The sequence below is a fragment of the Carettochelys insculpta genome, chromosome 1, assembly GCF_033958435.1.
Source record: "Carettochelys insculpta isolate YL-2023 chromosome 1, ASM3395843v1, whole genome shotgun sequence".
Taxonomy (NCBI): Eukaryota; Metazoa; Chordata; order Testudines; family Carettochelyidae; genus Carettochelys; species Carettochelys insculpta.
Genome location: NC_134137.1, coordinates 285,026,486 through 285,054,481, shown reverse-complemented (window position 1 = coordinate 285,054,481; position 27,996 = coordinate 285,026,486). Strand labels below are relative to the sequence as shown.

At 45.7% G+C, this 27,996-nt stretch overlaps 1 protein-coding gene and 1 non-coding gene across 5 annotated transcripts in view; both read left to right on the top strand.

The window, feature by feature from the left end:
• Positions 1-4,280: 4,280 nt before the first annotated feature.
• Positions 4,281-4,353, top strand: TRNAR-CCU (transfer RNA arginine (anticodon CCU)). The gene has a single exon. It is a non-coding gene; the product is annotated as a tRNA-Arg (tRNA).
• Positions 4,354-7,874: 3,521 nt separating this feature from the next.
• LOC142021549 (putative RNA-binding protein Luc7-like 2) overlaps positions 7,875-27,996 on the top strand; it is a 66,089-nt gene continuing 45,967 nt past the window's right edge. The window contains exons 1-2 of one of the 4 annotated variants that reach the window (XM_075010533.1): positions 7,875-8,143; positions 8,651-8,777. In XM_075010533.1, the coding sequence (XP_074866634.1) occupies positions 8,006-8,143; positions 8,651-8,777 (265 nt within the window). In that variant the 5' untranslated portion in view covers positions 7,875-8,005. Of the gene's footprint in view, positions 8,144-8,650; positions 8,778-21,114; positions 21,467-21,681; positions 21,915-27,996 lie in introns of those variants that run through there. The other 3 variants (XM_075010512.1, XM_075010504.1, XM_075010523.1) reach the window with 3 other exon arrangements.

The window sequence follows — 27,996 nt, the reverse complement described above, 5'->3', positions numbered from 1 at the left end:
TGAGACCTAGCAAACCCTGACTAATAAAATAGCTCCTTGGGACTACTGGTAGCTGAGGTAACTTACAACATCCATGAAGCTGCTCCTAGATCTGTCAAGGGATCAGCCTGGTGTGCAGTCCAAGAACTGGGGGGAACAAAAAGGTGCCTTCCAGCTATGTGTGCACCCCTACCTGATTTTGTTGTGCTCACTTTATCTGAGGAAAAGGATGTAGGTCTATATTTTTTGTACCCAGTGTGATCGCTAACGCTACAGAGCAATTTTTAGAATGAAGGAAATCTTTTTTCTCTTCTTCTTACTCCATCTTTTTGGAAATGAACTGCAACTTCTCTTCTGTCACCAGTCCCTCCTAGCTGTAATGCAGCAAGCTGCTAATAATTTTTAAATCCTAATGCAAATGTCCTGTACGGGTGGGGTACACTACCTTTGGTTAACTTTGACAGTGTTCTTGACTGCCCAGCACCACAAGGATGTGAGGGAAGAGCTTTTCTCCATCCAAAACAAATTAGGAGAGCCTACTGAGTTTGATATTTCAAGTAGCTGATGAAACACCCAGCGCTTACTTGGGACTGATTTAGTTTCCACCAATGAGGGAAAAAATGTTTTATTCTCAGCTTTTTCCAGATAAGGCCTTAGTTTGATTAGTAGTCATGAATATCAACTATGCAGATAAGTATTCTTTACATGTTCCAGTGTTATGTACGCTCCTCACCCTGCCCTCATTCACAAATGTTAAACTTCTACCCAAAGAAACATAGGCATAGTTTTTGAATGTCTGTACTACAAAAAAAAATATTTTTTTCTAACATGAAAAATGAACTTTGTATTTAAGAAGAAAAGAGACCTGTTCTCTGGTACAAACCCTAGTGTCAGAAGTGTAATAAAATGGCTTTAGAGGGGAAACTAAAATGTCTTGCTGGTAGTAGGTTTGATTCTGAGAGCTTTCTAGATACTTGCACAATATTCAGCTCTGCAGAACTGGACCCGGAAACCACAGTAATCTTAAGTAACTGATATATAGATTACACTTTTGGGCAGATGTGGGATTGATTTCTTGTACCCTTCCTACCATGGAGATGTAGGATTTAGTAAATACAATGTTTAGTGAACTGACTGCTACTAATTAAGGGAAAATCTCAGCTAGTCAGTGACTGGATCTCTCTTATAGATGGAATCTCTTTTAAATAGTGGCAGAATAGGGATCCCCCACTTCCTTCTCATCCACTGTTCACTTTTGCACGTGTTACAGAAGAACAATCCAGCTCTTAGGCAAGAGCACTAGGTTAGGCTCTTTTTAAAGTCCGTGTTTCTACCTTGCTGTAACTTGTGCAATTTCCTTGCATACATTTTCAAGGTTTAAACTGGGATTTATTTCTTGCCATATTTATTTAGGACTAGTAATTTTAAAAAGTAAACTACATTACACAATTATTCCTCTTTACTTCCACCCCAAAAGTTTCTGCTGAGCACTGTCATATTTTAGCAGTTAATTTAGTCCCTTATCTATGTGATTTTTCTCCCTCTTCCAGCCTCCTTCCCCTGAGGATCAGGGGCCAATGCATTTTATGGTTAAATAACCCTTAAAATCTGGCAGCTTCTAGGCTACTAGTCAAAGATGCTTACTATGGGAGGGCATCTGTCCTTCAAATTTAGAGAAAGCACTGTGCTAGAACTCTTCCTGTGAACAGACATGGGGGAGTCTTTTTGCCTCTGTCTAGTGAAGGCATTTGCTCAACAGAAGAGCTTTCAAGCTTAAAAGCTGCCTATTCTAATCACAGGAACAGTCCTCTCAGTGAAAGAATTTAGGCTGCAATAGCCTTTGTTTGCTGTTTCATTTAAAAATATAATGAAAGAGTTAATCAGCTTAATTCTACTTGGCTGGCTGGTGCTTTTGAGAATGTAGATTTAAAGTGGGTGGTGGAGGGCTCTTGCCCTAGGTACTTTCTGTCATTGCCAAGTTGAGAAGAAAAAGGTGACAGGTGAGTGCTTATTGTGCACCACCTAAATTCAAAATAAACTGTCCCTATATAGATTTTTGTGATCATCCTTAATACCAAGAAAGGGAATGCAGGATTCCTGTGAGACAGCAAACACATTTGAAGCAGGGATTCTATTAATTTTATTCATTCCATATAAATTCGTCACCTTGTTCCTTAGTACCTGCTTGCTTCAAAACATAGGGAAGAGCCCTTGGCTTTGTGAAGAAAGCAAGTTATGTGCTTACCTGATCAACTTCCCTGTAAAATGCTTCCCCCTGTGACAATAAGCATATATAGCAGCCCTTGAGGAGAGGGGCCTTAACCAAATCCAGCTATGTATTGGTAACGGGTGCCAATTACTTTGGTTTTGCTTTTTCTTTGTTTTTTTTAATAAAGGTGCGTTCCAGTAACTTTGAAGGGATACTGTATTTTTAAACAGGTGGATTTTGATTTATCTCTCCTTATAAAACTGGACCCAAACACAAGTTTTGAGTTTTTTTGTAATAATCTCAGGACCTGAAAGATTGTAGCATTTAGTGTGTCTTAAAAATGATGTACTTGATGTACTGTACCAGCCATGGATTTTGTAAATACCCTTGTCTCCCTTTTTTCTATTTTAGTTTTTTAAACAAAATTATGTGTAAGGCTCTTTGCTGCAGGAACTGGTGCCTGCTTATTTTCTATCCTAAGCTGGAGCAGAAAACTGGGAGAGTTGCTGCCACAAAAGCCTGCACCAGTTCCAGCTGTGTATGCTTATAGATGAGTTTAATACATGCTAGCCAGTTAACTAGGAAGCTAGTGTTTCCTGTGTACATTCCCAAATGTGACTGGCAGAGGTTTGTCCACTTGGGATGTTCCTGATAAAGATCTTCATCTGGATACTGTGATGTTTTCTCCTTCCTCCCAAATATTCAGGTTGACCATCCTGTATTTTGCAGGACAGTTTTTTTTTTTTTGGGCAGGCCGTGTAGCTGGCATTCTACAAGAATAGCTGGTGGCACATAATTCCTTTCATCTGTGCTTTGCCCTGAAGGATAAAATGGCAAAAAAAAAAAAGTGCACTATCTCACAACCACATTTGTGCACTCATTCTTGCAGATTTTGTTGTTGTAACTAAATCTTCTGAGCTTGTCTCACAGATTCCAAACAAGCTTTCTCTCTCCCCTTCAATTCCCGGAATAGGGTCCTCCTATTTTTGGCAATAGTCCTGTGCTGAGATTCCAAGTGTAGCTAGCAGGCCTGTGTTCTAAAGTAAGAGCCTTACTCAATTCAGTGTAGATGTTTCCTGCCCTTAATTGTGACAGGGTTCTTTTTCATAAGTGTATTTTTCTTTTGTATGTGTTGTGTCTGTGCTGTATTAAATAAAGAGGAATGTACATATTAGTGCTGTGTGTGTGGTTGTGAGAGAACTTCCCAGCACAATAAAGAGTTGAACCTGTATATCTCTTAGCTTTCTCCTACAGCCTTCATTTCAACTGATGGTCTGAGTGAGTTACTGTTCCATCAGTCCCACGGTCAGGGACTATGATTAATTCTCCACTGCTTGGGAAAGAATAACCTGGAACGGATTCAGAGCTACAGGGCTATGACAGACAAACGTGTGAGGGAGAAGAAATATTAGACTACAGCTGGTATTACCTGTCCCTGTTCCACTACCGCTGCACCCCCTCTCGCTGAAGGAGCGCGGGCTCGTTCTGCAGGGGGCGGGAGTGCTGGACTAACAGCATTGCTCCAGTCTCGCAGGCAGCAGCCAGTCTGCCCCGTCTAACCGCGCTTTGCTAGGTCCCATCACTTTTACCGCACCTGCCCGATCACGCAGACGAGCAAGCCCCGAATTAGCCGCAGCGCTCAGGACCTGCTGCCTGTGCGCCAGAGACCTCGCTCCACCGGCCCGCAGCAGCGTGGGAGAGAGGCGAGTCGCACGTGGTAGGCGCCTCCCCAGACAGACTTCGCCGCCCCGCCTACTACAGGGAGTACCCGCTGCCCTCCCTAGCCATCAGCAGAGCTCCCGCCTAGGCCAGGGCCGCCGCACTCAATCATAGAGGCCACGCATCGCCGCATGGCAAACTACACTTCCCAGGGTTCCATGGGAGCCGAGCTACCGCTCCCAGAGGGCTGTGCAGGAGGTGGGGGTGTGGGGACGAGTGAGTCTCAGGAGGCTGTGCGCACAACTTCCGGTTTACAGTTGACAAAGGGGTGGGGGGGAGGAGCGCTGACAAACGGACCAATGAGTGGTTGGCATGCACCGAATGGGAAAGCTGCAGAGTGAAATATGTGAATGAAGAACCTCTTTTCATACCAGCCCCAGTGGCCTAATGGATAAGGCATTGGCCTCCTAAGCCAGGGATTGTGGGTTCGAGTCCCATCTGGGGTGAACAATGTTTTTTCCTCTCCATGCTTTTGATGGCTTAGGTTAGGTTGTACAACCCTTACCGCGCCGTGCTTCCAACCGCTGGAGCTAACTTGCGCTCCGTCTCGCTCTCTGCATAACTCTGAGCACTTGAAGGGTAACACCTCTCTCCGCCCGCTAGAGGGTAATCCTGCGCCTGCCTGTCCCACCGGGAGGGAGAACACATTCTACCCTGTTGAACCTGATCAACACAGCAGAAGAGCAGGCGTGCAGGGCTTTAAAGACCAACAAAAGGGTCTGTCACATCAAAGCTCACAACCTAATAAATTTTGTTAGTCTTTAAAGTGCTAGATGACTGCCTTTGGTTTTGTTAGAATACAGACTAACATCTGAGCAACAGAGGCGCCAGCTATGCCCCCTGCAAGGATTTACATACCAGACGTTCGGTTTCAAATAATACTTTAATTACATGCGGGTTCTTTTATTTCCACATGTGAAAATAATCCCGAATTTCTCATTTTAAAGACGTGTGGTGTCTCACTGCTTGAGCTGATTACTGCATTGAACATAACACAAGAACAGCTATACAGGGTCAGACCAAAGGTCCATCTAGCCCAGTATCATGTCTGCCAACAGTAGCCAATGCCTGGTGCTCCAGAGGAGGTGAACCGAAGACAATCATCAAGCAATTTGTCTCCTGCCATCCATCTCCCGCCTTTGACAAAAGGCACCACACCTTACCCCTTGCTAATAGCCATCTATGGACCTAACCGCCAAATATTTATCAAGCTCTTTTTTAAACTCTGTTAGAGTCCTGGCCTTCACAGCGTCCTCTGGTAAGGAGTTCCACAGGTTGACTGTGCTCTGTGTGAAAAAGAACTTTATTAGCTTTAAACCTGCTACGGATTAATTTCATTTGGTGTCCTCTAGTTCTTATATTATGGGAACAAGTAAATAACTTTTCTGTATTCACTTTCTCCACACCATTCATGATTTTATATACCTCTATCATATCGCCCCTCAGTCTCCTCTTTTCTAGACTGAAAAGTCCCAGTCTCTCTAGCCTCTCCTCATATGGGACATGTTCCAAACCCTTAATCATTTTAGCTGCCCCTTTCTGAAACTTTTCTAATGCCAATATATCTTTTTTGAGGTGAGGATACCACATCTGCATGCAATACTCAAGATGTGGGCGTACCATAGTTTTATCTAGGGGAAGTAAGATACTCTTTATTTTCTATCCCTTTTTTAATTATTCCTAACATTCTATTTGCTTTACTGACTGCCGCTGCAGACTGCGTGGATGTTTTCAGAGAACTATCCACTATAATTCCAAGATCCCTTTCCTAATCTGCTGTAGCTAAATTTGCCCCCATCATATTGTATGTATACTTGGGGTTATTTTTCCCAACGTGCATTACCTTACACTTACCCACATTAAATTTCATTTGCCATTTTGCTGCCCAATCCCTCAGTTTGCTGAGATCTTTTTGAAGTTCTTCACAGTCTGCTTTGGTTTTGACTATCCTGAAGAGTTTGGTGTCATCTGCAAACTTTGCCACCTCACTGCTTACCCTTTTCTCTAGATCATTGACAAATAAGTTGAACAAGATTGGTCCCAGGACTGACCCTTGGGGAACGCCCGTAGCTACCCTCTTCTATTGTGAAAATTTACCATTTATTCCTAACCTTTGTTTCCTGTCTTTTAACCAGTTCCCAATCCATGAAAGGATCTTTCCTTCTATCCCATGACCACCTAATTTACATAAAAGCCTTTGGTGAGGGACTGTGTCAAAAGCTTTCTAGAAATCTAAGTATACTATGTCTACTGGATCCCCCTGTCCGCATGCTTGTTAACCCCTTGAAAGCACTCTAATAGATTAGTAAGACACGACTTCCTTTTACAGAAACCATGTTGACTTTTGCTCAACAAATCATGTTCTTCTTCATGTCTGACAATTTTATTCTTTACTATTGTTTCTACTAATTTGCCTGGTACTGACATTAGACTTACCGGTCTATAATTGCTAGGGCCTCCTTTACAGCCCTTTTTAAATATTGGTGTTATATTAGCTGTCTTCCAATCACTGGGTACCAAAGCTGATTTAAAGGATAGGTTACAAACCACTGTTAATAGTTCCACAGTTTCACATTTGAGTTCTTTCAGAGCCCTTGGGTGAATACCATCTGGTCGCAGAGACTTGTGACTGTTGCTTATCAATTAGTTCCAAAATCTCCTCTAACGACACTTCAATCTGTGACAGTTCCTCAGATTTGTCACCTATAAAGGATGGCTCAGATTTGGGAATCTCTCTAACATCCTCAGCCGTGAAGACTGAAGCAAAGAAATAATTTAGTTTTTTTGCAATGGCGTCATCTTCCTTGATCGCTCCTTTTGTCTCTATCGTCCAGGGGCCCCACTGCTTCTCTAGCAGGCTTCCTGCTTCTAAAGTACTTAAAAACATTTTACTATTGCTTTTTGAATTTATGGCTAACTGTTCCTCAAAATCTATTTTGACTTTTCTTATTACATTTTTACATTTAATTTGGCAGTGTTTATGTTCCTTTCTATTTTCATCACTAGGATTTGACTTCCACTTTTTAAAAGATGTCTTTTTATCTCTCACTGCCTCTTTTACATGGTTGTTAAGCCATGGTGGCTCTTTTTTAGGTCTCTTACTGTGTTTTTTAATTTGGGGTATACATTTAAGTTGGGCCTCTAATATGGTATCTTTTTGTGTAATTCCCCTTTTTGAAATTAAATACCAGAGTGTTGGACTGTTGCTGTGTTCTTCCCAACACAGGAATATTAAATGTTATGTTACAGTCACTGTGCTATAGGATCAGGTGTAATGCTACTTGTCCACACCACCACTCTGGCAGAGCTGCTTTTGGCAGATAAAACAAAACCAACCCACTGACAGCCGGGCGGTGTTTAACCTCTAGCTGTCATCGCTTCTACCAGAGAGGTCTCTTTGGCGAGTTCTCGTTTCTCATCATGCTACAAGTGGGTTAAGGCGGAAGGTGGGTGTGACACGTGCCAGATCCTGCACCTACACAGCCCAGGAACAACTAGTGGCGTGTCTGGGTATGGAGCGCAGATCCTCCCTGCACGTCTCTGTGAAGCTCTCAGACACGTAGCCGGAGTCCTGGGGAGGGCCGCAACGCGTTATTCCCACCTCTCCCCAGGACACCCTCCCACCTTGCAGCCCCCGCCCCGCTGCGCCTTGCCCCAACCCGCCCCACGTGCGCACACGGAAGGGACACGCGCACCGCAGGGAGCACAGTGGGTCGGCGAAAGTGGCGCGTCCCCACCCCCACTCCGTCCCAAAATGGGGCGGGGGATAAACCCGCGGGGAGCCCCGCAGCCCCGGCCAATTGCAACTCCACCTCGGCGATCGACAGCCCATCCTGCGGGCACGGTCGGGCTTCGCCGCCCGCCAGAGCGCACCACGGCGGTGTTTCACACAAGCGCGACTAAGCGGCGTGTGCCCCACCTCCTCCGGGACCAGGGCGGCGGCGAAAAATGCCGCACTTTGCTCGGTGCTCTATTGCTCTGGTCTCCCCTCATTGAGGCGGATGCTGTGCCACATGGCTACTGCCCATTGGCTAAATGGCCACGCGCCCGCCCCGCATTGGCTGAGGGTACACAGACAGGCGGGCGCGGAGGGGGAAGATGGCTGCTCTAGGCTCGCCGCTCCGTACGTTGCGGAGCCTCCTTCGGGAGCTGCGCTATGTGAGCGCCGAAGTGGGCCGCCCCTACCGGGACATGGCGGCCTATCGGTATCTCTGGGAGGCCTTCCGCGCCAACCAGGTACGGGGCGGGGCGGGGCGGGGCGCCCCTGGCAGAGACCCCTGCAGGCTCGGTCCCCACCCCCGGCACCGCGAGCAGGGGAGGCCGCTGCTCTCCGCTGCCCCCTGCAGTGGGAGCCTGGAAGGGGCGTTGGCCGCGCCCGTGCCTCGCCTGCAGGAGGGGGCAGCGCCAGGGCAGCCGGGAGGGCGGAGCCGGGCTGTGTCGAGGGTGGTACTCCGGGTCCTGCTTAGCCAGTTACGCGGTTGCCGCCTCCTCCTCCGGCGGGGCGGGGCGGTACCTGCGGAGCTGAGCGAGGCGCCCGCCGCTCAAGCAGGTGGAGGAGTCTCCAGCTGGTTCGCCACGCGGCGGAAAGCGGCGCCGGCGCCCGAGTGCCCTCGCGCTGCCGCATCGGCACGTCCTCGGGGTGCAGGGCGAGAGGCTGCCGCGTTCATCCAGCCGCGGGCCCTGGAGGTTGCCCGCCTGCCGGGCCCGTCCTAGTTCTGTGTTTTGGCTTCCTCCCGCCTGCAGATCACCAGCGAGAAGCTCTGCAGGGCCCAGCACGAGCTGCATTTCCAGGCTGCCACCTACCTTTGCCTCCTGCGCAGCGTCCGCGAGCACCTGGCACTGCACCGGGAGTACCACGCCAAAGGAGAGCGCTCCCCCGAGGAAGTAGCTGGTCTTGTGGGCCTTAAACTCCCTCGGCAGCCCGGGGGGAAAGGATGGGATCCATAGCACTGGGAAAGTCCGCTAGCGGGTTTGTCTCTCCAGGGCTTACCAGTGACTTTTTTTTGTTTCGTTACACTTCCTATTTATTGTTAAATAAAAGTCGGGTTTATTGAAACTCTTTTATCGAAGTTTTGTCTTTTGAGTTTTCTGTGACCCTTAAAGACTCTGGTAAAGGCGATTGAATCTGTTTATGAGGTGCTGGTGTCTAAGGTGGCATGCTCTGAAAAACTTGTCACAACTCTTGAGTGTTGATTTTTGCCTGGAAATTTTCCTGAATTTTTGGAGAAGGTTGTACTTGTCTAATGTATTTCCTAGAAGACCCTTCAAACACTTTCTAGGCATCCTTACTAAGAAAAATTGCAGAAGATTCCTAATGAGTACCAGAAGTCAAGAACTCAGATCTGTATTCTGAAAAATTTCACTGGTTAGGCCGTGCAGTCAGTAGTGCCTCATAGAGAAGAGCACTAATTACTTAATCACCAGTGTTTACAATTTTGAGATTTTTAAAAATTTTATCTGAAAATACAATTGGGTTTTCTCTAGTGCCTTCTACACACTATATTTTAAATGTTTCACAAAAGAGACCTGAGTGCCACTGTTATAAGGACACTGATGCTGTATGTAAATGTGGGTACTGTTTCTTGCTTAGCATATGTGTTGGAACATTAAAGCTTGCTTCCATGAGAAAAGAAATAGTTTGGATGTAAAGAACGTATCCACTTCATACAGAACTGATTTAGAATCTGAGCAGAGGTGTACCTCATGTAATAGACTTTAAAACTGCAATTCCACCATTCTCAAGAGGCTGCATGTGGGAAATTGTTTGGTAGTAGGAAAACCACTTCCATATGGGGACGGGCAAATTGCAGAGTGGTTTGTGGGTGGTTTGACACATTGTCCATGATGAGGAGCACTCTGAAGGGCAGCCCTTTGGAACCTAGATATTCTTCTACTCAGACAAAAGTCATGGAACCATCCAAAAATAAATCAGCTGTGACCCAGACCTTTTCTGTTTGACTCCCCAAAAAAGCAAGCTGTGCTTATTCTTTCCCTTTAATGCCCTTAGGCTTAGTCTCCCATGATATTAGCAGAGAGCAGGATTAGCCTGCCTTTTGCTACCTTGAAGCCTGAAGCTGTTTTTTCCTCCTTGGAAAGGTATGCTCTGAAGGCATCCCTTTACTAAAACAAAGCAGTTTTGTGTGCATTGAAAACATGTTGGGGCACAAAACCCTGTTCCTTGATAACTTTTAGAAACTGTGGGGGATAACCCCTTGCTTCTTTATGGTCTGCTGACACCAATTCCCTTGTTAACTTTACATTCCGTAAACTGCCTCCTTTTAAATTTCTCAAACCAGCTCTTGCTTGTAGTGAATGAAACTGCACTGTCATATCTACCCCCTCAGTGCCTGACACTCACCCAAAATGCTTCTACGAGCTCAAAGCCTATTCTCAAATCATAGGGCCATTCACAGGTGCTCATCCTTGCTCCATGTTTTCTAACCCAATCTTTAATGAGATCTCTGTTATGAGATCATGTCTTAGACATGACACCTTTGCTAAATCTGGGGCACTTGCAGCAACACTGTCCCTTATTTGTTTTCTCCTTTTTAATATGATGCAGACTCATGACATACATTCTAGTTACTGAGACCACATTACCACTTCTCACAAGCTTATCTAACAATTCAACTTTCTGGCTAAGTTACCACCTTTTCCCCGCTTTCAGCCTCTTGATCACTGTCTGCATAACTTGCTTGCCATATAATTAAGGATGTGTTAATTTAGCAATCGCTTTTTTTTTTTTTTTCTTAGAACACACTGAAAAAGTGGCAGCATGCTGCATCATGTGCTTGGGTTGGTGCAGGACAGCATACGGTGAATATGCAGACCCACAAACATGGATGGAAAGGACTTCCAGTATTGTGGGACAAGGTGCCATCTCATTTTGAAGGTCCTTGGGCATTTAGGGTGTGATAAGTCAAACTACTTGAAAGCAAAGAAGCTGGGTGTTCATATCCCAGACAACCGATGTAATGTACTCGCCAAGCTATTTTATTTAGCAAGTCAGTTACTGCTCTAGTTTCATCTTCTAAATGGATTTAATGTAAAACCTCCTGCCAAGCTCATTATGGTAATCTGGTCTAAATATTACAAATTACTCTAACCAAGTTTGAATTTGAGGAGATGTTGCAATCTCTAAGCCAAACTCCCATGGAAAGGAGTACTCTTCTTACTTCTGATTCCATGAAAACAACTGGAGTTTAGCCACCCCCCTACTCCTAAAGGTTGCAGTATTTGAGAGGATTTGCGCATAATTTGCAATAAACAGTGTGGGTTGGTGTAGCTTGCACTAATTTCTCAAGATGCTTTCCCCTGCCTAAGCATAAGCATTTGGATTTTATCAGGACTGCCACAGGGCTGTTAATAGCCAAGATGGATATATGCTGAGAATTGAAATAAGTAAGGTAATTGATTTCCACAGCGCTATTAAGTGTGCTTCACTTCTGGGTCCAGTGAATGGCATGAAATGTAGCTGTACTATCCGTATCTTCCTTGTCAGATGGAAAAGCTTGGTGACACATTAACATAGACAGCAATGTAAATTAGCTGAATGCATTTGTGACAAATTTATGGTGCATCATAGAATGGTAGAGAAGCAGAGCATATTGAGATTAAAACTGACTATTCCTGGCTAGCACTAAGCACTGGATACTTAGGACAAGCATTTCTCAGCTAAGTGTTTGGTTTTTTTTTTTTCTCTTGTGGGGAAGTGATCCTTCCTGCATCTCTTGAAACCCTCCAGACACAAACATATAAATATACTAGGGCTGTTGATTAATTGCTGTTAGCTTGTGATTAACTGCAAATATTAAGCACAGTTTTAGAGTTTTAATTGCACTGTAAAACACTAGAATTCTAAATAAAATTTATTAAGTTTAGATTTTTTTACTTTTTTCAAATGTATTGACTTCCACAACACAGAATGCAAAGTGTAAAATGTAGATTTTTTTTTTTTAAACTGCATTCAAAAATTACAATAGTGTAAATTGTTAGAACCTACAGATCCATTCAGTCCTACTTTTTCATTCAGCCAACCACTTAGACAAGTTTGTTTATGCTTACAGGAGATAATTGTGCCTACTTCTTATTTACAGTGAGAACAGGTGTTTGCATGGCAATTTAGTAGCCAGTGTTGCAAGGTATTTATATGCCTGATATTGTAAACATTCATATGCTTCTTCACACTCACTTCAAAGAACATATTTCCATGCTGATGCTGCTTGTTAAAAAATAATGTATTAAATGTGTGACTCTATTCCTTGGAGAAGAATCGTATGCCTCCTGTTCTGTTTTACCCACATTCTGCCGTGTATTTCACGTTATACCAGTCTTGCATGATGGTCCAGAAGGTTGTTCATTTTAAGAACACTTTCAGTGTGGATTTAACAAAATGCAAAGAAGGTACCAATGTGAGAATTCTAAAGATAGCTAGAGCCTGTGACCCAAGGTTTAAGAATCTAAAGTGCCTTCCAAAATCTGAGGGACCAGGTATGGAGCATGCTTTCAGGTGTCTTAAAGGACCAACACTCTGATAAGAAAACTAAAAAAACCTGAACTGCTGGAAAAAAAAATCAATCCTCTGCTGAGGGCATCTGGCTCAACTGATTAAAATGAACATGTATCAGTCTGCACTGCCTTGGATTGTCATCAAGTGGAACCCATCATCAGCATGGACGCCTGCCCTCTGGAATGGTGGTTGAAGCATGAAGGCATATGAACCCTCAGCACAGGGGTGGGGAATCTATGGGTCACTGGCCAGAGACGGCCCAGGGCTTGCCTGGATCTGGCCTGCAAGTCTCAGAGCTTGATTGTCCCCCTTTTCTGCCCAGAAAGGCTCAAGCCAGTGCTGGTGCTCCAGGAATGGCTGGGGGGAGCACTGGGGCTAGAGTGCCAGTGCCAGCCGGCTCATGCCACTGGAGGTGGGGAGGAGCCCTGAGGCTCACAGGCCCAATCCAGGCAAGCCATGGCTGGATCTGGTCCACAGGCTCTGCCTGACACGGAGAAAGTGGGTCTGTGTGCAACAGGCAAGTGCTCCATGCAGATACTGCCCTGCACTGCTGCCACTGCCCAAATCAGGGCCAATGGGAGAGGCATGGGGTGGTGCTGGGGGGAGGGGGGAAGTGCTTCCCAGCAGCATTCAGAATTATGTAGAGCCCCTTATCCCTGCACCTCTATGGAGGTGTGCCAGAAAGGAGCCTGTACCTCTCCTTTGCAGACCCCTATGCTCCTGAACCTCAGCCTCTTCTTGCACCCTATCTCCTGCCCAGACCCTTCACTCTCACCCTGCTCTTGCACTCCCTTTCAGATCACACACTACCTGTCTCTCATACCCCCCATCCCTTCCAGACCCTGCTCCTGCACAATCCCTGCCATCCAGCCCACACATGCTCACTTTCAACTCACTCATGCCCAGACCCCCACAACTCCACCCCACTCTTGCACCCTATGTCCCACGTAAACCCTGCACCCTCAATCTCATCTCAGCACTGAACTTTCTTGCCCAAAATCCCCACCCCCAGCCAACTCCAGCATCCTACCTCCCACTTACCCTGTGCTCCAAGCTCACTCCTGCCCAAACCCCATATGACCAGCCCACCGCCCAGCAGCCCCTTCCTGTGCACTGAACCCCTCATTTTGGCTCCATCGAATAGCCAGGGAGGAGGCACCAATCTACTGACCTAGGTTCTGGGATGGAACCAGACAGTAGGGAGGTGAATGTCTTTTTTCTTTCTTCCTCTCAGCTGGTGGCCGCATCTGTGAAGTTGTTTGTGGGTTTTTTGCTTCTCATTTGCATGTGACCCTGACTGATTTTTCTGTGGATCATTGGCCTCCAACCCAAAAATGTTCCCAGCTTCTGCTTTAGTACATCTGGCATGTACATATTTTTTGATGCTGACTAGAACAGTGCCATGTGAACGCCTGTTCTCATTTTCATGTGACATGTAATCACCACACAGGTCGCATTACCTCCTGCAAATGTGAACTAGTTTGAGCAATTGGCTGAACAAGAATTAGGACTGAGTGGATGTTTAGGCGCTAAAGAGTTACATTGTTTTATTTTTGAATGCAGTTTTTCATACATAAAATTGCATTTACAAATGTAGAATAATTTTGAGATTGCATTACAGTACTTGTAATGGGAGCACCGAGAATGAAACATTGGGATTTAAGGTGGAGGGTTTAGTAACACAGAACAACACCTTAGCATCACAAGTTGAGAGGCTGGAGCTTAAAATCCAAGATCTCAGCAAGATGTTGGGCAAAAGGGAGAAGGAACTGCTTTCTACCCATGCTCAGCAAGGGGAATCGCAGGCAGCGATCCGGGAGCTCCTGAGGGAATTGTGCTTGAGTCAAGGTTAGCAGACTGAGCACAGCAACTGCCTTCAGGAGAAGGAAAAGCTCCAGGATAAGCTTAGGAGAATGAGAGAGATGTTGCAAACTCTGAATAAGGCCTCTGTTAAAAATACTAAGACCAGTGAGAGTGCAAGCAGTAGCCCGATCCTCTCAGAGGTGGAATTCTGCCATGCCTCCTTGCAGGATACTAGCTGCTCTCAGACACCATCACCTCCTCCACCAGAAGCTGGCGAGGAGGGGCCGAAGTTGCCCATGGCACCGATCACAACTACTATTGTGAATTATGGGCTGAGGTCAGCTACGCTCCTTGAGACTAGACAGGAGCTCAGGATGTATACACCCGAGCAGCCTCGAGCAGTAGGGAAGAGCGTGGGTCCCCTTACCTAAGACACTGCGTTGGACTGGCTAGCTCAGCTGTGTGCATTACTGGGGATTCTGAAAGAGGATGCAGTTTCTCTGGTCAGAGAGAGTACGGGTAAGGGGAATGTCAGTGTTCTGCCATGTCAGCTGCAGGTAGGGGATGCTGACTCCTGTCTGAGGCTGTACGAGGGCATAGTGAGATTTTTCTTTCCCCATCACAACCTGGTCAGGAGGTATTATTCAAAGCATCAGCACCCAGGAGAGCATCCAGAATGGTACCTAAACAGAAAGAAAAAATTTGGTTGGTGTGAGCAACCTCCTGTGATATGCCTGAGTTTGTTGAGGCAGCTATTCAGGGTTTAAATTCTACCCTAAGAACTGCTGTGGGAACATTATACCCACAGGCCACCTCCCCGAAAGAACCAGAGGAACAGCTTAATGTGGCTTATGAACTGCAGCGGGAGGCCTTCCCACTGGCTTCCAAAAAAAGGATCTCAGTGGTAACCGAGATGGGCAAGCGAGAGTACACCTGGCAGCAACCAGCTAGCAGCTAAAGCAGTGGCCACAATAGTCCCAAGAGCCCGTGAACTTTTATAGGCCCATGGCCCACCAAAATTCCCAAGCCTGTCACACAAGATGACCGGCTTGGCAAGCAGCTACTTGGCCAAGGAGGAGGCCGAGAATTTTTGCAACCTGATCTGGAAGCAGCTGCACCAATTTGAAAAGAAGGAAGACATCCATAGGTTGTCAAGCGAGGAGCTGCAGCAGCATTTGACCAAAAGGAAGGAGCTGCCAGCAGCAACATCCATGCCCTTATCATCTGACTTGATGTGATGGAGTCAAACATCCCCACAACCCCAGAGGATGGTGCCCATTCAGCTGGATGCCTGGGGCAGGCCCACAGTATTGGCAGTCATCAACGGGAATTTTGGACAAACCAGCTGAAGGCTGTTAGTGGACACTGGCACCTCAGTTTCTTTCCTTTGTTCAGGGAGAGACCCCATTGTCAATAAAATCCCTGTCAAAGACACCAAGATACTGAATAGTAACAGAGAGATAGCTGTGCTAGTCTATATACTATCAAAACAAAAGAAAATAAGAATATTACCATGCAAGGCTTTTTCAGTGGCACAGATCCTGCATACCTGCAGGGAATTACGCCCTGAGCCCAAGGAATTGTGTAAGGGTGGGAGTTTAAATTAACAGGGTCATGCCTTGAGCCCTACAGATTGGGTAAAGGTGTGTGTGTGTGTCCCTGAAGTGTGGAAGGGATACAGAAATATGTGCAGGTAACAATGCCTAGGATGGCTCCAGTGGTGGTAAAGTATAATGAGATCATGGCAGCAATCTCAGCAAGAACCAAGTGCTTCTCAGTCTTACATTTGTCAAATGCCCTCTTTAGCATCCCATTGCACCAGTCATCAATGCACAAGTTTGCTTTCCAATATGGGGTCAAACAGCTAACATTTACTTGGGTTCCTCAGGAGCTACACAATTCCCCCTCCATTTGCCACCGACATGTTTCAGCAATGTGTAAGGCCCTGAGGAACCAGGGTAGTATTCTGAGCTATGTGGATGAGATATATGCCACTCCAACCAGGAAAGAGATCTTAGATGCATTGGGGAGGTCCTTCGGCAGATCCAGGAGATGGGCTTTTCGGTGAAGCCAGCAAAAGCCCAGGTGGCTCAAGACACAGTAACTTACTTGAGGAGTCACTTAAGTCCAGAGGGATGGAAATGAGACCAGTAGCACGTGGAGCATGTGACACTCCAATCATTCTTGGGACTTACTGGGTTCTCCAGGGAGTTTATTGATAGATATGCTGAGATAGCCAAGACACTGTATCAGCTGCTTAGAAAGGCGCAACAGTGGCAGTGGGGAGAAAGTCATCAACAGGCCTTCAGCAGGCTCTCGTTAAAGCACCAGCCTTAGCCTACCCCAAACTTGATTGCTGTTACTCTTTGTAGTTAGGAACATCGGACAATGGTATCAGTGCAGTCCTCTTACAGGACCAAGGAACTGGGCTGCAACCAGTGGCTTATAGCTCCAGAGTCCTGAGTGAGGTGGAGAGACAGTTCAGTGCCTGTGAGCAGGAGGTGCTTCCCCTGGTTTGGGCACTTGACTATGGGGAGTACCTGGTGGGAATGTCCTCTGTCATCCTTATGACATCCCACATTCCAGTTAAGTGTCAGCGAGGGAGTCGTGCTAGTCTATGTGCTATCAAAACAAAAAGCAGTCAAGTAGCACTTTAAAGACTAACAAAATAATTTATTAGGTGATGAGCTTTCATGGGACAGACCCACTGATGGTGTTAAGGTCCACAGATGAAGTGGGTCTGTCCCACAAAAGCTCACCTAATAAATTATTTTGTTAGTCTTTAAAGTGCTACTTGACTGCTTTTTTGTTCCAGTTAAGTATGTTTTCTCTGGTCGAGTGAATGAGAGTCGGGTATCCTCCCCTTGCTTAGCCAGTTGGACCCTCAACCTCTTAAACAGGGATATTACAGTACAGAAACCACCCCAGTTGAGTGTGCTGCCTAACACGTTATTGAGTGAAGTCCATGAGTTCCCGCTTCCAGTACCAAATGACTCTGGTCATTTTGTCACCTTTTCAGATTGAATCCAGCTTCGGTAAAACTAAAGAGCAGGTTTGGTTATATGGGCAGTGGATGGGAGTAGTTACTACCAGGATGGCCACCCCAAAACTGGATGTGCTGCCTGCCAGCCCTCCTCCCAGTGAGTGCTGCAGGAGACTGTAAAACGCCATTCAGCACAAGCTGTGGACGTAATGGTTATAGTAGCAATATTACATGAGGAGGACAAAGACAAGTACTTATGCATTCGTTCTGACTCACAGTGTGTAGTGAGAGCGCTCACATCATGGATGCCCATCTGGATGCAGCAGAACATGTGGTCTGCTGATGGAAAGCCTAACAAATATGTAACATACCTGAGTCATGCATGGGAGCTGGCGTCTGGCCACAAGGGAGACACAGTCCTATGCAAGGTCAAAGCTCATTGCAAATATTCCACTGAGGTTTCCAGACTGAACCATTGGGCTGACACCCTGTCAAAGGAAGCAACACTCCTGGGAGAGGATCATCTGTGGGCCTTAACACCATCCTTGCCAATGACAAAAGTCCAACAGCCAGATATTGACTTAAATGCTCAGGTAGAACCTTAAGGAGCAGCAACAACAGGACCCAGACGTGCAAAGCCTTTTGAAAAAGGAGGAGTGTAAAAGCTATCAAATATTTAAAGGATGCTATAAGAAGGAGGGAGAAAAATTATTCTTTGCCTCTGATGATAGGACAAGAAGTAATAGGTCTAAATTGCAGCAAGGGAGGTTTAGATCGGACATTAGGAAAAATTTCCTGTCAGAGTGGTTACGTACTGGAATAAACTGCTTAGGGTGGTTATTAGAAGCTCCATCATTGGAGATATTTGAGAGCAAGTTGGATAAAAATCTAACAGGGATGATTTAGATCAGGCATGTCAAACTGAAAGCCTACTGAGGGCCGCAAAAACGAAAACTGATTTTTTTGAGGGCCACCACAGAAAATGTACTTCTCCTGGAAAGTAGTAATAACTTATTATTATAGATTATGTTTTCAGTATATTTTATAATGTTTTTCAAGTGTTGTTTGAATATAATGAATAATTTTAATTTATAATTTACTACTTAATATGAATTTTATTGTTTTCTCAAATTTTACAAACTATTAATAAAAGTATAAATACACTCCTAGCAGTGAGGTAAGAAAGAGGTAGAAAACACTAATGATAAGATCATATTAGGGAGAAAAGCTGTATCAGAAAAGCCAAAACATCTCAAAGCAAGAAGTTTTGCAGCAAACATGCAAAGCCGGGTGTCAGGACACCTGCGTTCTAGGGCTAGCTCTGCACTCTCTGGGCTGCCAGTTTCATCATCTCTAAAAATGAGGATAACTTATCACACAGGGAAGTCATGAGTTACTAACATGAATGAATGAATGGGCTTTGAGGTTTATGGCTGCAAGGAACAACAGCAAGGGTTAACTTAAAGAAGTGGTGTCTGAGGGGAATGGATTTATACAGACTCAGAGAATGAAGATCAGGGCTGAGAGAAACTGATCACCACCAGCCCACTGGTGGAACGCCCCTGAGGTTATGTTGCTAAGGGTATACTTAAGTCGGAACATTTCTATTGTACAGGGTTTGCGTTGTCAAATGTTGTGACCATGTTTGAATGATGCTTTGGTTGATTTTATGTATTTCCCTCTCACCTTTGTACAGGATGGGTACAACACAGTGAAACCCCTCTCCTGCCCCAAGAGCAGCCTCTCTCCCCATATGGAGGTTAGAGATTCCTCTTTTCCCCACTCTCTTTCAGTGGGCCATAGAAGACATCACAATCCAACATTTTTTTCCTGCATAGAGGAAGCAGGGAGCGAGGGAAGGGCACCGGGTGTGACTGTGTGATGGGGAGAGAGACCGGGTGAGGCTCTCACAGCTTCTGTGGCTATTGTCTGAAGTCTGGAAAGGAAGTTTCCTTTCAGTTCCACCAAAGGAGAAATATGGCTCTCCCCTCTCGCTCTGAGAACTCCCTCCCCTTCAGTTTACACTGCACTCCCCCGCCCCAATTTCTCTGCACTTCCTTCTCAGACATTCTAAGGTTTACACTGCAATCCCCCATTGCCCTATGTTCACTGCACTTTCACTCTTTGGAGCTTGTATTCCCCCCACTGCAGTGCAGCCCCCATTGCACCAACCCCGGCCCCTTGAGGCCTGCACTATTCCCCATTACAGGGCAGCCCTCATTGCACTGCCACCCATCGCAGCGCAGCCCCGACTGCACCAACCCCTCGGGCCCCCCAAGGCTTGCACTGCCCCCCAAAGTACTACCCCCAGACCCAAAGAGACTTGCACTGCACCCTTCCCCATATTACTCTACCTCACACTCCTTGACTGCCCCTTGCTTCACCCCCTGCGGCTCCCTACGTGCTGCTACCCCAGGCAGCCACCCCTCTGCCTTGGCCAACATGGGTTTTGCCACCCCTCTCCTTAGAGCAATTGCACATCCTCCTCTGGCACACACGAGTAGGGGAGGGGCAGGACAAACACCAATCCCAGCTTCTTGGGCTGTCTGTGTCCAGTGCATGCATATTTAAAACCCCCTTGGCTCCCTGGAGATTTAATATGCATGCATTGGACATGGACAGCCTGAGGATCTGGGAATAGTGTTTGTCCCACCCCCTGCAGCTTATGCGTGCCAGAGAAGGCTGTGTCACTGGGTGGCCTACACATGGGTGTTTTATTAACATGTAGTCATGGGCTGCAAAAAATTGGTCAGGCCACATGCAGCCCCCTGGATGTAAGTTTGACCTGGCTGATTTAGCTGGAGCTTGACTATGCTACAAGGGCAGAGAATTGGACTTGACCTCTTCACATCCCTTCCCATTCTAGTATTCCATGATTTTAAGGCAAACCAGGGCTGACTCATTATCAGTACTTTGGTTTAGCATCTTAAGTATTTGGATGAAAGTGCCAGATGGGTTCTGTACAGTGCTAGAACGTATGATAGAGATGAACAGAGTTGGACTTTGGATACTTCTGACCCTTTACTGCTGGAGGTGGAAGGTGCACCTCTAGGTTAAGAGGTGCTATTTGGTTTTGCCTGACGGTTAAGAGGAAAGACTTGCCCTGTTTGTGACCCGTAGCCCTTGTAGCTAGAGCTGCTCCCTGTGCGAGGGACAAAGCTGGGGAGGCTAGTGTGGGTTCGTCCCCATTAACGCAGCCTGTCGACGTAACTCAGGCCGGGCTCTACCTCACTGTTGCAGAATCAGTTGACTGCGCTTCTGAAGTAACAGCAGGATTCTTTGTGCAGCGCGCAAAGGCCCCCATTGCTGTCGCGCCGCCCTGGGGCCGCTGTCCCCAGGCGCTGCCATGTGCCTGGATCAGCCACCCACACACCTGCGTAACCACCCAGGCAGGCAGCCCTGGAGCCTCGGCGTGCTCGTGCGGGGACCGCGCAGCCGCTTGCTGCTCTTCGAGCGGAACTCGGATCGTACCATCGAAACAAACTAGCGGGCCCTTAGCACATTAGAGACGGACAATAAATATAACGTATTGGATGATGAGCTTTGGTAGGACTGAGCCCCCTTCCTCAGATCATTGCCGTAGTTACGGAGGCGGGGAGACGGGTTCGGCAGCATTTGTAGAATGTTGGTGGCGGCGGGGGGGGGGCGGGGGAGGCAAAGCAACCATTGGGTTCGCCCACCTAGAGGACGCGGGTGCAGCGAGGCGAGGACGTCGCGCAGAATGAGAACGAGCGCCCCGTATCCAATCAGCACGCTCGCTAGCCCCGCCGGACGAAAGTTTCCAGAATCCAACCAGGAACCGCGGAGCAGCTTATGTCATAGAGAGACGGGCGGCGACTAGCCCAATCAGCGGGTGCTCAGGCGGACAGCTCGGACGTCGAAAGGGGCGGGAGAGGGCGCGCGCGCGGCTTTCCGTTACCGCTGGCGCGCGTGCGTGTAGCAAGCGTGAAGGGTCGCGCGCGGGGGACGCGAAGTCGCGAGACCGAGATAGCGCGGGGCAGTTTCCCGCTTTGCCCTTCGGGCCCGAACCGCGAGCGCAAGGCGGAGGCGCCATCGTAGCCCCCACCGGCCGCGGAGAGAGGCCCCGCCCGGCCCCGCAAAGGGGAGGGGAAGGGCGAGCGCACTAGGCCCGAAGCGCTGTAGGCCGCTGTTGACGGAGCTCACACAGACTCCGCCGGCTCGGCCGGGCCCCGCGCGCTCAGGATGTCGGCGCAGGCCCAGATGCGCGCCATGCTGGACCAGCTCATGGGCACGTCCCGGGACGGTAAGTGCCACCCGGCTGGGGGCTGAGGCTGCTGCTCCTGCGGTCACAGCCCGGGGGGGCAACGGTTGGGGAGTGAGCGGGCTCTACGATGATTGGCAGGACGAGCGCCAGCTCCCCCTGCCGCTCGGGGTGGGACCAGCGGGGTTAAAGGTCACGAGTGGGGCTGGGCGGAGGTGGGTGGATTCCACTGGCGGCGCGGGATGGAGCCGGGCTGCTACGCTGAAACCTAGCCCGCCCGACGGCCGCCGCGGGCTCTCGGGGCTGGGGACGGGGAACAGTCCTGCCTCTGCCGGCCGGCCTCCGAGCCGGCCCGCGCGCTCGTCAGTCTCCGCCTCCCACCCCCCAGTGCCGGCTAAAACACTTGCAAATCCTTCCTGCTGGCTCGCGGCCCTGAGACGCGTCAGGTTGCCTTGTTCGGGCAGAGGAAATCAGCCTTTCAAACCCTCAGGTGCGGCGCCGTGGCCCTGGTGTTATGGCCTGGCCCAGGGAAAGTCTGACCCAAACCATCATTTCAGTCAAGACGCGGGAAGCATGATCGCATTTGAATCAAGTTCGTAAAATGTACTCCCTCGTGGCTGAGTCATCCGTATGAGAGCTGTTCAGGAAACAAGATGGGATTATTAACGTCTGCAGGCTGATCCCACAGGAGACAGACCAGTCTGTAGCGAGGACCTTTCCTATGCTGCATTTGATAATATTGCTATTCAGTTTTCCTTTTATTAAAGTAGTTTGTTTGTCAGAAGCTGACAGAATAATGCACTGTTGTTGAGACCCAGTTTAGAAATTTTAAAAGTTATATGCAATACTTTACTATTGAGAAAGTATCAGTACCTGAGCTTGACCTTCAGGCCACATTGCAAATCTTATCTGTTTTCCCAGACTCTTTATGACAGCTTGAGTGAGGTTGAGAAATGATTGCCTAGGGACTCAGCTTTTAAGCATGTTATGAATGCTTGTTGGCAAAAACATGTGGAAAGGGGGGGTTGGTAGCAAAGCATGCCATAATTTTAAAAAAAAACAGTTCAAATGCTGTTGTAGTGACGTAAAACCAAATTGACAGTTATGAAGACTGTTTAATACAACTGAATCCAGGCTTATAAATGAAGATGCTTTAAATATAGGCCACTAAATACTGTAAGTGGTCTGATTTTTCAGAGGTGTTGAAATGAATGAAAGCTTTAGATTTAGGTGCTTAAGTGCTTAAATGTTGCCCGTTTTGTAATTTTTTAATATGGTAGGTTTATTTTGACTGTTAGCCTTGTTTCATTCAGACGGGAAATGTAAATTTGTAATTGAGAGAGTAATTAATCAGTGGAATAATTTACTTTTCCATCACTGATGATTTTTAACTCAAGATTGGACTTTTTTGAGAGATCTTATCTAGGAATTATTTAGTAGAGGTTCTGTTGCTCTTGTTGCATAGCAGTTTATCTTAAACTTTTTGAGACCATGGAACATCAAACTTTTTTGCGGCATACCTATGAAAATTTGCTTTCATCGTTGATGGTACTGCTTCCTTAGCAGTAGTATTTTCGCTCACTTCTAACTTTTTTAAAAAAAAGGTATAACTTACGCTGTTTCTTCATATTAGTAGAAATAATAATGAATAAAAATTCATTAAATCATCACATGCCACGCATGCACATTGGCTGACATTAAGCAGCTGATTAACAGCAAAGCCGCCATGCTGGGGTAGTACATGTGCCGCCATGTAAATATTAGAAGAGTAGAGGATGAGGAGGTTAGCACAATGTTAGTCAACCTTGCTGCATGGCTACTACCACTCTTGGGGGAAAAACAAATAAAACTTTCAGTATTTCCCATTATTATTACCATTGTAAAATGGTTATTTATGGAAAAACATTGGATTGTTTTTCCAAACGCTTGTGAGTTTTTTATGAAACACCAGTGTTGCACAGAACATAGTTTAAAAAACACTGTTGTATGGGAGGAGTAAGACTTAATGATTCCTTTTGAACTTGGAATCTGTGAATCTATGCCCCAGTAACTTGTGGGTCATATTTTCTCAGTTTACAAGCAAATGAGTGATTAATATGTATAAATATAAACCAACCAGCCCTGCACATTCAATTTTATTTCTGAAAATTCAATAACAAAATCCCTCAACTGAAATTTAAGAACCAGCGGTACTGATTGCAACAGACTAGATTCCAGCATCCATTACCATTTCTGAAATGCTGAATGCTTAATAGGTAGGTTTTTCAAGTTGTTAGTGTTTACTGTCAGACACTAACTCATATTTAAATAAAGAAGATGAGCTGACAGATAATGCAGTGCTGCTTTTCTTCTGTAGGTTTCCCAGTTATCCACATCTTAAAAGTGATGTGGTCATTGACAATTCTGGGTTTTAAGTAGCAGCAATAAAACTGAACTCAGTCTTGCTCATGCTTGGTAAACTACAGCCAGTTCCAGAAGTACTGGAACTATATGTAGATTTGTGCTCAAGGTATGTTAAATCATTTGTATTAAATTCATATTGAGGAAGTTTATTTGCAACAATAAGGGCTAGAAACTTCCTTGTTTTAAAAATGGAAGTTTAGAGCATAAGAATGACCGTAATGGGTAAGACCAAAGATTCGTCTAGCCCAGTGTCTTGTCTTTGGACAGTGGCCAGTGCCAGGTGCCCCAGAGGGAATGAACAGAACAGCGGTCCATCCCCTGTTGCTGGCAAACTGAGACTAGGCTCACCATCCTTAGATTAAATAATCCTAATTTAGTAGAAAGTAAAAGCTAAATTTTAGATTACCTTCTCTCTAAATTATGACAATTTAGATTATATTGTTTTGATACACATGGGTATCCCTCAGCACAGGTGTTTAAGAAAATACATTTTTGCATAGTATTAAGTAAAACAGACGCTTCCTGAATTTAGTGGTATGTATTGTTTGGGTAACTTTGAAAATTTTCATATTTTCATTTTTAGTGCTGGAAGTAAATGTCTGACAGTTTTGTTGCATGCCTTTTTTTCCCTTTGCAAATGCTGGTTTTAATCTCAAAACAGTAATTGGGATGAGAAGATCAGCATTAAGTTGTAAGTGAAGTATTTCAAAACTTGCTTGTTGGAAGTGGGGGAAGGCCAGCCTTCAGGCTGATAACACTTAGCCCTGAGCTCATTAAATTACCTTTTTTTTAAAAAAAAAAAAAAATTTTGTTGGCTGATTCTTATTAAATGCTTTAGAAGGAAACATCACTAAGTCATGCAGCTGTTAGTAGCTGTGTCCTCAGAGTAAGCACTCTAATTTTGAACTGAAATATATTTGAATATCAGGACCTTCACTAAAATTGGCAATGACCATATATGGTCAGTAGCAAGATGTTAAGATCAGTTTTCATTTTGCTTTAATACTGGTTATTAATAGAACTCTAGGATTAAATAGGCAGTAACAGTCTATTGAAATGTAAATAGTTCTTCAGTATTAAGACAAAGTAGTAACTTGTCTTCCATTGTCTTATTGATCAGTTATTCCCATCGCCCATAATGTTTTTTGTCATTACTTCATTTAATACTTTGAGTAATTACAAATTTAAGTTTTTAATTATTTCCAGTATTAAATACATAATGCTTGTGACCGGGTAAATAATTTAAGATATTGAACAAATGGAGCCCAACTTCTCTCTAGGGTGAAGTGTAACAAGTTGTAGTCATATGACATTTATCTTGTATGTAAATAACCTGACAGATGATGCAAAATCCAAATTGAGTATTCTGTTGATGATCTTTTTTTAAATCACCAATTTTCTTTATAAGCCTCAAGTGATGTAGAAGAAACTGTTAAAATGAGTTGGATGGGGGGTTTTGAGTCATTTTAGATAAGAATTGGACTATAAAAAGAAGAAGAGTACACAATCAATGCATCTGTACTTACCAGAAGATCAGCCTGGTCAGACTCTGTCTCCTGGGGTTTGATTTTGAGCACATCTAGTGAGGATGCATTAAACTGCACCATCAGGACTTGACAGTCGACCCAGGTTCTCCTCATTCTCGCAAGTAAGGGAAGTCGACAGGAGGGTTTCTCCTGTTTATCTTTCTCTGTGTGGAAAGCCTGATAAATAGATATGTCAATTCACGATACGCAGTCATCTTAGCTGGAATCGTGTTTCTAAGATCGACTTTCAGGTCTAGTCTAGACCTGCCTGAAGAAGGGAATTGTCCATTAATAGAAACAGCATGAGACTGTCAGGAATTCTCAAGCCCTTGAAGACATTTAGTCCATATGGGCATCACTGGTGGCATGGAGGACAGCCCTCTGTTTCATCCTATTGAGTTTAACCACTGCCTTTGGAGCCTTCAGTTCAGTTCTTGGACTGTGGTCTGCAAGGGACCTCTCCAGACATTGCTCCAGCTCTCTTCCTCTGGCTCTTTGAAACACGTCAAATATCACTGCATAGTGAAGTGTTCCAGTGCTTCCACTCAGGTCCAAGACTCAAATTGTACTTTTGTTTTTTGCCTAAGTTGCTGCAACACTACAATTAGCGCTTAGATATGGTCTTTTCACATTTGTTCTTCACTTCTGAATCCATTTTAAATGTGCCTCGTGTTTTATGTGCTTATATTTTAGTGTCAGTGCCTGCAGTTTTCTTGGAATTGAGAGCATGACTTTAGCATCCTGCTCTGGCAGTTGGGATGCATCTGCTATGATCTGGTGCATAATTTGAGCCTAATAGTTCTTGGTGGAACACTTTGGTTTTCTTTTTTTTGTTTTTTTTTTTTTTTTAAGGACATAAGGAGCCAAGAAGATCATTCACAAGCTTCAAACCACATCCATGTAGCAGATGAGCTTTTTTTTTTTTTTGGTGTTATCTGCAACTAGAGTGAACCACAGTGTTCAGGAGTGTCAAATATATTGGCAGGTGTCATCTTTGGCTCTTAGACAACAGGTGCCCTACCGTGTCTTGTCCCTGCCACACATTGGGAGCCTCAGCTTTCAAAGTCAGTTGCTGCCAAGCTCCAGTCAACTCACGGTATTAGAAGACAGCAGCGAAGGGTCCTGTGGCACCTTATAGACTAACAGAAAAGTTTTGAGCATGAGCTTTCGTGAGCACAGACTCACTTCATCAGATGCTGGTCTTGGAAATCTGCAGGGCCAGGTATAAATAAGCCAGAGCAAGGGTGGGGATAACGAGGTTAGCTCAGTCAGCAAGGGTGAGGCTTACTACCAGCAGTTGATCTGGAGGTGTGAGCACCAAGGGAGGGGAAGCTGCTTTTGTATTTAGCCAGCCGAATGGCCAGACTCCAAAGAGAAATTTCTGAGCTACAATTCATCTGCAAATTCGATGCCCTCAGCTCTGGCTTAAACAAAGACTGCGAATGGCTGGCTAAATACAAAAGCAGCTTCCCCTCCCTTGGTGCTCACACCTCCAGATCAACTGCTGGTAGTAAGCCTCACCCTTGCTGACTGAGCTAACCTCGTTATCCCCACCCTTGCTCTGGCTTATTTATACCTGGCCCTGCAGATTTCCAAGACCAGCATCTGATGAAGTGAGTCTGTGCTCACGAAAGCTCATGCTCAAAACTTTTCTGTTAGTCTATAAGGTGCCACAGGACCCTTCGTTGCTTTTACAGATCCAGACTAACACGGCTACCCCTCCGGTAGTAGGAGAGAATCAGCAGCTCTCTGACACGTTGCCAAAGTCTCAAACTCCAGACTTCATTCAGGAATCATCAAACTTAATTTGTCTTCGTATTCTTGAGGTGGAGTTGATGATTCCATGACATCCAATACAGAATGGACAGCAAGCTGTTGAGCTTCAGTTACCTCTGATCCAAGACAGACAACATCACTAAGTCAGTGAAATCCCATGTGCAGATGGGTGTGTCTTGCGTTCCCACTCAAAAGCGGATCTTCAAATAGTTTTTCCTGAAGTCTACAACCAACTCTGCCTCACACAACGTCAAAAAAATGCAAGCACTGTTTCAACAGCCTCTGCATCAGCAGGATCCTGGTCCCATAGTCTAAAGATCAATAAGAGATCCTGGAGAATGCAAAGCACATCCTTTACTTCAATAGCAATCTGTCACAGAAAGCGGACATTGAGGAAATGCTGCACCACTGCAGCTTTTAGATATTTGAGAAATGTCTTCAAAATACTGTGACATCAAAAATCAAAGGATACTTCTGTGTACCAGCCTATCATCCCCACTCTCTTGTGTGGTGCTGAAATCTGGGTTCATGCAGTGGATATCTCAAGGTTCTTGGCCAACGCTGTCAATAGTGCCTCTGCAAGGTCTTCTGAATCAAGTGGGATGACTGACATCTACATCAGTGTTTTGTCCTGAGCCAGACTCACCAGCATTGAAGCATGAAGCTTTGATCATCTACCAACAACTCTTTTGGGCTGGTCATGTGCCTCAAATGCCAGAAAAGCAATTCCCAAAGCAAGTCATATTCTCACAACTGAGCCATATTCTGCAGACAAGGATCTGGCAGAAGAAGCACTTAAAAGACATCCTCAAAGCCAACATGAAGTTACAGTATCAGCATAGTCTACTGAGAAACTCAAGTCCTTGA